Source organism: Echeneis naucrates, chromosome 5, assembly GCF_900963305.1.
Source record: "Echeneis naucrates chromosome 5, fEcheNa1.1, whole genome shotgun sequence".
In the NCBI taxonomy this organism is placed as follows: domain Eukaryota; kingdom Metazoa; phylum Chordata; class Actinopteri; order Carangiformes; family Echeneidae; genus Echeneis; species Echeneis naucrates.
The window spans coordinates 11,752,743-11,762,807 of NC_042515.1; the positions used below are offsets into that span (position 1 = coordinate 11,752,743).

Genomic DNA, 10,065 nt, shown 5'->3' on the forward strand with positions numbered 1-10,065 from the left:
CTTTCAGAATACAGGTCTTCTAAAAAGGTCTTGTTCTTGCACATTCCTGGTCTATTATTCTCAGTGCATATATCTACATTTGTTTTCAGTTCAAGAGAAAGGATGTCTGACCAACATAAAAACTGTTCAGATGACAAAATGTATTTTTTGCCAAATATGTGTGGACACAATGACAAATGCCGATATTTGTAGGGCATGTTTTTAGAAGTGCATGAAGAGTGGGGAGAACTGTATTTCTTGTGTGTGAGTCAAAAGGATTGCGAACAACAGTAATAAACTATGTTTGGCATCATGATGGATTTCCACCGATTTGATCAGCATGCCATGCAGAGTACTTTAAAATGCAAATGGTGTCTGAAAATGGAATGTAAGTGAGGATTAGATGCATGGAATATAATCTCCTCTTGGCCTACAGTGGGCGAGTGCATGTGAGGCGTGTCGTGATATCGCATCCATACATTTGATAGCAGTTTATACACAAAGGAACAACTAACATGCTTATAAAGAATAGCCATGGTTCAGCAAGTAAACTGATTTCCTTGAATCAAACATTCAACCTGTTGACAAAAGAAAGTGATCCATACAAATGCTACTGCTAATTCAGCCACATATGGCTATGTCCTGGATGTACGAACAGGAAACCATCTGTCACAATTTTCAAGTGTGCCAATTCCCACAAGTGGGATTTCCAGACCAAGAAGCTTGTGTTTATCTGCTTAGTATCCAAAAATTGTCACAAGCAACCTGTTAAGCCGGTGGGGTTTGTTCTTTGTAATCTTCAATCCTCACAAATTGGATTCACCACACTTTGTACGCAACTCAGAAGTGTTGAGTAGGTTGTCTGGGAGTCAGGTCACACATTAGAGCTGACACCTGTCTCCCTCAATTCACGTAGTCTTCACATGGTGATTACAGACACTACATAGCAATTCCAGAGGTCAAAGACCTCATGTTGTCTCTGAAACTGAAAGCCATTAATTCATTAATTAATAGTGAAATGTATTCCCTATTGTTGGGTGATTTGATTGTAATTATGACTGGCCAAAGAAAAGCTTGTTTTCATGAGTTCTCGGTCGGATAAGAGATAAGAATCAGATGAAAAATGTATCAAAGCATTTTTGGTCTGTATAAACACAGTGAGAAAAGTTCAGGCACTGTTTAGAAAACTGCATAACGTGAGGTGAGAATGATGTTAATTATGCGTCAGTTACAATGATTTTTTAATGTCGAATATGCCTAATAAAATAGATTAGCACAGTGTCCTAAAACAATAAAATGAGGTGAGTGTAATTAAAAATTAAAAGAAAAAAAAAATAAAGATGCTGAGTAATATATTCAGACTGAAACTAGCTGAAGTTTTTTTAATTGTTTTTCTAAAAAAACTATGGTTTGTCCAACTTAACTTAAGTTCAGCCAGGCACTAATTCAAAACGGTAAGATTTAGTGGCAACATGCAGGTGTAAAGTGTTATTGCCCAAAATTTGAAACATCTATGTATTAAAAGTGATTTCAGAGTACTAGGTCAGAATGGGGACATCTGGTATGGTGAAGGTGTGAGAGCTGAGCTCTAAATGAGATACAGGAGCTTGAAGTTGTACATAAGCCTGACGCAGGTGAGAAGTCTGAAAAAGCTTAGATCAATAGGGTGTCTTCCTCGTGCCTAAAGTCACACGTAAACGGACAGTAATTGGAATTAGCTCTCTGCTTTACCGTTATACAGGTACTTAACACACTCCTGTGTAGGTTAAGTGTGTTGAAAGTGTAACAGGAGTTCCTGTACTTGTGACAAACAGGAACTGTTAGCTAATCTATTACTAGGTCAGCACAACACATTATGTGACTGATCTGCATTATTTTAATGTCTACCCAAAAAAGGTGAGAGCCTATAAAGAGACATTTAGTCACTAAGTTGATTAAATGGAAACCATTTATTTTCAAGCAAAATGCAAAGCATTAAAGGTGTTCGTTGTGATTACTCGGCGAGACCACGGATAATAAGGGAAACACTTGTAACACTTTGAATTTCTCCATTCAGAAATAGGTTAGAGTGATAACACTCATTGTGCACATGTTCAGATAGTCTTTTTGCGACGAAAAAAGAAGCCATATTTGAAACTACCAGAAAAAGGATTTTTGAGGTAATTTTTTTTTTCTTTTCTCTCAGGTGTATTTTTTAGGGATATTGTCCTGAGATCAAATATGCACATAAGTATTAAAGTATTATCAGAATGACAGTTTAGCAGGCTAAAAATAGAAATGACTAAGACGTGTCACACTGGCAGTCAGGATGGTTCTCCTGAGGTGAAAACATGGCTGTTGATACAAAAACCTGCACCGTCCCTGAAACAGAGAGGAAGTGATTCTCATTACATTTCTTTCATCTTAAAAACATAAATCAACAACATAAAACAATATCCAGTAAGAGAAGAATCATTATTGTCATTGTACACACACTGAGGTCAGTGAAGGTGCCGCCATTGCTCAGCACACCTGGAGCAATGAGCTTATGTATAAGGCTTACATAAACTAGATTTCATGCCATGTTCTTGATAATCAGTTGCATGCTAACAGTCAGTGGAGACATTTCTTCAGGGCATATCAGAGAGAGGAAGGCAGGACTTCCTCTGCTGGAGAGGCCTACAGGTGAAATAAGACAGGTTTCAAGTAAATTTTGCAACCTGTACATATTTCACAAAACGGCTTAAATACATTAATTTAGTATCCAAGTTTATATCAATTTGGCTATTCCAGTGCAAACTATTTTTGATTTATTGGAAAAATCACACAAGTTTTACAATCGCCTCCTGCTGTTGTTATTTTCATGAGTAACAGGAGAACTGATTCATTTTATGCCTAACAGTTTCAATAGAAGAACTGAATGGATAATAAACGTCGTAGGTTGCGTACCTGAAAAGACTGACTGCTTATTTTCTCAGACATTTTGAGATGTTTCAGACAGCAGTAAGTTGGTCATTATTTCCTTTCAGGGCTAACTGAAAACATCAAAATAGATTGAATTGCCGGATGTGATGTGAGCCCGAGATGTGATTAAAGGTAAATAAAACATGGCATCCTGGTTAAATGCCTGGCAGGATATGGTGTTAGTGAGCTAAATGTTAGTTAAGTGAACAGTTTGTCTGTGGCCCAGCCGCCATAGTCTCTCTGAAGAGCTCGAGGAAATCCGCGTTGTCTAGTCTTTACTCAAAAGTGACCCAGACAATCATGTGCACCAAAGTCTTAAGTGTCTCTCAGCGCTCCACCCTCTGTGGAGACATTACAAAACACCAAAGCTAAACTGTCAGGGTCCCCCCTGTGTTTGTGTCATGTGACAATCCAGCCACAAGGTGCCGTACTCTCATTTTCAGTAAACCAAAGCAGAGTAGCTCCACTACTCAGTCCTGTGGCGCAGCACCGGCTCTGGGCTATTTGTGTTAGTTCATGTACGGACCACCTCATTTCACTGCACTGCAATTTACATTAAATCACACAAAGGGCCGGCTGAAATGATGTGATACCGTGGTTAGGCTGACTTCACTGTGAGCAGCAGCTTACAGCACCAGTATTACTGAACAAACCATGGTTGTATTCCTGACACAGAGGAGCACAGCTGGGAGACTTTGGTTGAATCAGGGTGTATTGAACAGAGACCTGCAGTGCCTCCCGGAGGCCAAAACTTGGAATAGGCTATGACCTTTACCTTCCCTTTTGTACCACCTCGCACAGCACATTGGTGTGGAGCATCGAAACAGCAAATATGGGAAAAAGCTCAAAGACACAGAAAGCAGTCCTGACAGTTCTTATTTCAGGATAAAAATACAGATACATGTTTATTCTTAACTATTAGCAGGAAGTGACAATGAGAATTCATTCTGCAGCAGCAGATGCTGAGCAGGATCATACAACAATTATATTGAACGATGTGAATTAAAGAGTGAATAAGGCCTGGAAGGAAAAAAAAAAAGTGTAAACTGCGCCTCTAATAACATAGTTGTGAGGTAGAAAGAAAGTAAAGATAGTAAGTTCAGACCAGTCCCTCTGCAGTTGAAACTTAAGCTTGGAAACACGTTTGTAGGACAGAGTGGCAGTTGATAAGGAAGTGCACGGGTCCAACCCACATAACCTCTGAACACTGCAGTTTTATATTACTCAATAATTACTGTGCATTGTATTGAAATACAACCTGTGTGGCTTTCATACAGAGACACAGGTGTGATTTGTTGTTCTTGTGAGACTCACTGCATTGCAGACGCTCTTCAGAGAGCTTTGATTACCTTTCCCTACATTTTTAAATATTTCACATAGCTATATTAGACTGCCCCACTTTCTCAAATGTCTTGTATGTTCCCAAATTACAATTCTGATTGCAATGTCTGTTGACGTACTGATTTTAAAATCTGTATTTAAGTTTTTGTTAACACATGAATTTCAAAAGACTCGTTAACAAATTTTCTTTGAAGGTTTTGCTTTAAGGTTAACCGACAAATTCATCACCTCATGCATGCTGCCTAAAAAAATCATCCTGAAAATTTTCATTCATTACCATAAATCTTACCAGTAACACATCAGTTCATGTACCACCATTGAGGTTACACAGGAGATTCTGTTTATAACGCAGCTTGAAATCAAATCTAAAATAGAAAGAAATCTATTATGTTGTAAACTTCTTGTTCTTCTTGTAACTTCTTGTATTGACTCTCTTTAATCATTAAGTCCACTGTGCAGTTATTTAACAGGAACACTAAATAGTAAGAACATTAAATAATTCTAACAATGCAACTTTTAAGCTTCGATAACATTAATAACAGAAATATGCTATCAGGCACACGCCTGTTGGAGAAAAACACAAGTCTGGCTTTTCTTTGCAGCGATTTTTATTTCTTGCTTCTTGTTTAAATATTTGATGTTCTCTGAGTTCTGCCATTGCTGTCATCTAGTTTTTCTGTCTTGCAAAGTGTGTACAGATCTGTGAAAGTCTGAAAAGCTTCACAGGTAGATGGTTTTCTGCATGTTGCAGTCTGCATGTCCTTTGCTGGAGTGCACAGAGTTTTCAGTCTCTGTGGGAAGGAAAAGACAAGAAAGATGCAGTTAATATAATTAAAGTATAAAAATGAGCTATAAAATAATAAATTGGCTGATCCATCATGTCTCATATTTCTGTCTTTCCCTTGTCCATGTTTGAAACACCGGAGTCAAATTCCTAGTATGTTTACGCATACCTGGCAATAAAACAATTTCTGATTCTGATAATCATCATTAGTAATGTTCAGAAGGCCACTGTTCAAGGCTCAAAAGTAATAACAAGTGCAATGCACTTGAAGCACTTAGCAAAAATGCAATGGGAAAGTGTTCACTGGAGCAGCAACAAAAACATGATCTCCCAGCCAGGTGTCATCTTAAATGACTTTACAACTTATTTATTTGGAGGTTTGAATAAAAACAAACATTTCATTTCTTTTTTAATTTCTGATCAGGAAAACACGGTAAGATATTTGAAATGTAATCTACAAACTATGGTTCATTTTAACTAGTATGATTGCTCCTGCACCTTTACTTCAACATGAACTGAAAGAAAATATGGGTGAATAGATCCAATACATCGGCTTACCAATGCCAATACACATCTATTTCAGTAGGCTGAGAGTCACCTAGATGTGACCAATACAGATATAAAATATAGTTTTCTGTCAAAAGTTCTATATACTCATATTCCCTCTGTGAATTATCCTCTTTAAGGTCAAAAAGTAACTGACACTGCTATGGTTTGTAGTTTGAAACAATTCTAAGCTCTTCATTTCTTTTATTGTTATGCTATGCTTGTGCTCATACCTGTCTCAGTGTTCCCGGAGTGACACTCACAGCATAAACCATCCACAGAGGCACCATGAGTGTTGACGAGAGAGTAAAAAATCCTCCAATGGCGTAACCCCACCAGGGGTATTCATATGTGTTGTTGAATTTTAGTGGAGTATATTTTAGTATTGAGAAGAACAATGTGAACTAAAATAAGAGAAAAACTCATTATATGGCTGAAGAAAAACATCCAGTGAGTCAAGTCAAACATCAATTTTTAAGTTAAATAACAAGCAGCAGTTTGCATTATAGCTCATGGCTTCAGTGCTTGCTAAATCCTTTGTTTTAAATTAAAGGTGGTTTTGACAACTAGAGTGATACAGTATCAAACACAGTATGATGATTTCATAGGAACAATCCAGTGCTACATTACCTTGATTTAATTGAAAATGACAGTGGACAGGACTTAACAGTTACTGGTCTCCGTCTGAGTGAAACAACTTCAGGACAGAAGCCTTTGGCAGCTGTCAGATACACTTGCTACCGTTAAATCGTAAACAAAGTTAGTGGACAGGCCTGTGTGTACTGTATATACTCACAGTGCAGACAGCTGGTGTAAAGTACAGCCAACAGTATTTCATAAAAGGCCATGGTCTGTATCCAATCATGTCCTCTACATTATCATATTGGCGATCTGCACCTGAGAAGAACAGGGAGTGTTCGCTACTTCAGTTGTTCAAATTTAGAAAAACAGCTTAGCAAAATGTCACAAATAATGTTTACAAACTTTTGAATTTGCTATTTTAAATATAAAAATAAACTTGAAAAAAATCCATCTACTTTTGCCACAGGTTAGGGTTAGGGTTAGAGTCAGATTTCAAATTTCCTTTAAACTTATAGCAATTAATGACAAAAGAAGAATGAGAATAAAACGGTATTCAGTGTGGAATTAATTTGTCAGTTTGGTACTCACTTGTTTAAAAACCACAAGGATGTACAAGATCAGCTGACAGAAAGCCACCAAAGGGAGCTTTTACATTAAGTTAAACTGTCTTACCATAGACCCATCCAATACAGACAGACTGAAGGGTAGCAAACAGCAGGAGGGTCATTCCACTGCAGGCATAGTGGTCAAATAACTGGAAAATATAGAGGCCGCCCTGCACATGAAAAGAGACTGAATCTTCTAGTCTGTTCGTCATCCACATATTACTTTGTCTGATGTCTTACTCCGGGAGCACGGACTATAAACGGGTATGAAAAAAATGCAACGTGCAACATTTCCTTTGTTTAAAGTTTCACATCGTGAAGTGCTGAAGCGCAGTTCATCGTGGTAGATGCTTCACTCTCTCGCTCTACTCTTTTTTTCACTTGCAATTGTTTCTGTGTCTAATATTAGTGAAGCAGCTTTGTTTGTATTGATTACACAAACATAAATCACAAATAAAGACTGAAATCATAACCCAGATGACTCACCTCTGTCACCATCACAAGGCCAATAAAGAAACTTGCAGCACAAATGACTAGAAGGAGGACTTTGCGTCGACAGTTGTTTTGAAATAGTGAAGGGTACATGTCGGAGATGGTTGTGACCAGTGACTCTTGATAAACAAACTGTGATATACACAAATAAATTATTGTTATTACAAAATATTTTGTTATGATGTCTGAGTCTAACAATTGCAATTCATGGAGAACTAATAAAGTGGATGGATTTACCTCACTGTCTAGTCCTAGAAAGATGATCATTATGAAGAAGGAAACAGCCCAGAGCTGAGGGAGAGGCATCAGAGCCACAGCTCGAGGATAGGCAATAAACGCCAAACCTGGACCTGAACAGATACATGAAGAAACTGGTGATACACTTAAATGATTCAGCATTAATCTGGGTTTTCAGCCAGGTATCAAGACAGCTCCGCACCTGTTTCTGCCACCATGGATATATCCACACCTTGTTCTTTCGCCATGAAACCAAGCACAGAGAAGATTGCGAAGCCAGCAACAAAGCTGGTTAAACTGTTCAACAGGCACAGGTAGACACAGTCTCTGTAGAGAGGATTTTCACAGATTATTAGCTCTCTGCTTTCTTCTTAAAAGCATAGGGAGTCAGAAAGTTTGATAAAAATTTAGAATAGGTTATAATGCAAACCTGTAACAGTTGTTGCTGTACTTGTTGTAACTTCCTAATGAAGTCAAAACCCCCGTACAAACTCCATAGGAGTAGAAAATCTGGCTGCCTGCATCCATCCATACCTGTAGGATTAAATGATGTCTGTCAAAAGATATTTGAAACATTTCAAATTTGAAAATGGTCACAGTCAACACAGTTTTTGTTGCTTAGACCTTTGACACACAACACTGGCCAGACTTTATTTACATGATATGCCAATGTCCCAGCTGGTGTTAGGTGACTGAATATCACCAAGTCAAAGCATTCATTAGAATTCAAAATATGAATGCATAAATGCAATTTACCAACTTTGAATGATGATGATGTTTACAGCAACAACTGAATTTATGATAGCTGTACCTCTGGATCAGTGAGGCGGGATGGATCTGGGTAGAGATAGAACATGATCCCATCTTTGGCGCCCGGTAACGTGAGACCACGAACGAGCAGCACCACCAGCATTACATACGGAAATGTGGCTGTGAAGTATACAACCTGAGAAAAAAAAATATTTGTCAATTTTTTTGTGACCTTTTAAAATGAAATACAAAGGGAAATATGAAGTTTGGCTGATTGTGCTGCACCTTTCCTGTGGACTTCACTCCGTTCCAGACACAGAAGTAGCACAATATCCAGGCAAGAAGTAGACAAAGGGCCAATTCCCAACGAATTTTTCCCATGTTCTCAATTCCACTAGACAAGCCCAAGATTCTCCGCCTGTAATGACATGTAATGACATGACATACTAAAAACACAGGGGGGCACCAGCCCACCTGCCCTAGGACTGACTGCTCAATTAAGAATAGATTTATGCTACTTACTCCCAAAATTCAATAACTGAAGATGTATTTCCATACAGGAGCAGAGAGGATGTTTGATTCTGACCGTGCTCAAAACAGCCATCTTAGATTAAAGAACAGGGGACTCAGTGAACCACAGACACTGCACAGGTGTATGCACCGTAACAGACAAAGACAGTCTTGATATCCTGTACCTGTGTTCCAGCTGTTGTCACAGCTGGCCCATGGAAGCTCAGACTTGAAGGATGAAAACAGGTAGAGCAATGTCCACGCAAGTATGATGATGTAATACACTCCAGTGTACAAAACAACCACTTGACTTCCATAACCTAAACCTGTTGAGGTAATCATGATGTCAGACCACAGTAAAAGAAATGTGATAAAACAAAGACATCTGACAATGAAAAGAGACCAATAATATTATATACAGTACTTTCAACAACACTGATTTAATGTATAAGTCATGTGCAAAACTGAATTAATTAGTTGGATTATTTGATGTATAAAGTTTTCCTAATAGCCAACTGAAAAGACAAACCACAGTTAGCCAATTGAATAACGGCAAATACCGAAATACCTGTGTGTGTGTGTGTTTTCTACATAAAAACATTGAAGTTACAACAAGTGTGAGAATTTACCTTCGAAAAGAGGGCAGATTTTCCTCCAACATGTGATACCACCCTGACTGGTGTATTGGCCCAATGATATCTCCAGGAAGAAGAGGGGGATGCCACAAGTGAACAAGAACAGAACGTAAGGAATGAAGAAAGCTCCTTTAAAACAAAACAAAAATAGACTGTTATAAGTGCACATTTTTGATGGCAGAATATGATTTGAGACCTGCAGCACTGTGTTATGAACAAGTCGTACACCAAGCCATAAAGATATGTAATACCTCCTCCATTTTTGTAACAAAGGTATGGAAACCTCCAGACATTTCCGAGGCCAACAATGTGTCCAGCCACTGCCAGGATGAACTCCACCTTACTGGCCCACTGGTCTCTCTCCTGTAATTTTGGTTGAGTTTGTCCCGGTGTAGTTCCAAGGTTCATCAGATTTATTTTTTTCTGAGGGTTTTGTTTTTGGTCCATTGTAACCTAGTAAGAAGAAATGTATATATATATATATATATATATATATATATATATATATATATATATACACACACACACACACACACACCTTTTGAAAATTCCTTTGGCTGTGTTTAGTTTTGATGATAAAACTAAACACAAATAAATTACAAAAGTAACTCTGTGGCGCTACAAGACAAGTCAGTGAATCACTAAAGTCACTTGTAAAAAT

The 10,065-nt window shown here is 38.0% G+C and overlaps 1 protein-coding gene across 1 annotated transcript; it reads right to left on the reverse strand.

The window, feature by feature from the left end:
* Positions 1-4,889: 4,889 nt before the first annotated feature.
* LOC115044091 (sodium- and chloride-dependent GABA transporter 2-like) lies at positions 4,890-9,851 on the reverse strand. The gene is made up of 14 exons (XM_029502934.1): positions 9,656-9,851; positions 9,399-9,533; positions 8,955-9,095; positions 8,782-8,863; positions 8,545-8,677; positions 8,321-8,455; positions 7,940-8,043; positions 7,712-7,836; positions 7,510-7,622; positions 7,267-7,404; positions 6,848-6,950; positions 6,390-6,490; positions 5,827-5,997; positions 4,890-5,054 (listed from the first exon to the last, which is right to left on the reverse strand). The coding sequence occupies exons 1-14, from the start codon at positions 9,849-9,851 to the stop codon at positions 4,890-4,892; spliced, it is 1,842 nt and encodes a 613-aa protein (XP_029358794.1).
* Between the last annotated feature and the right edge of the window lie 214 nt (positions 9,852-10,065).

Bases quoted from the DNA above. Each gene is read 5' to 3' on its own strand.
- LOC115044091 (XM_029502934.1), bottom strand. From the start codon at position 9,851: ATGGACCAAAAACAAAACCCTCAGAAAAAAATAAATCTGATGAACCTT. The intron at 7,623-7,711 runs GTGCGGAGCTGT...GTATCTGTTCAG, and splicing joins ATCCATGGTGGCAGAAACAG to GTCCAGGTTTGGCGTTTATT. The intron at 6,491-6,847 runs GTAAGACAGTTT...TGTTCTTCTCAG, and splicing joins CTGTATTGGATGGGTCTATG to GTGCAGATCGCCAATATGAT.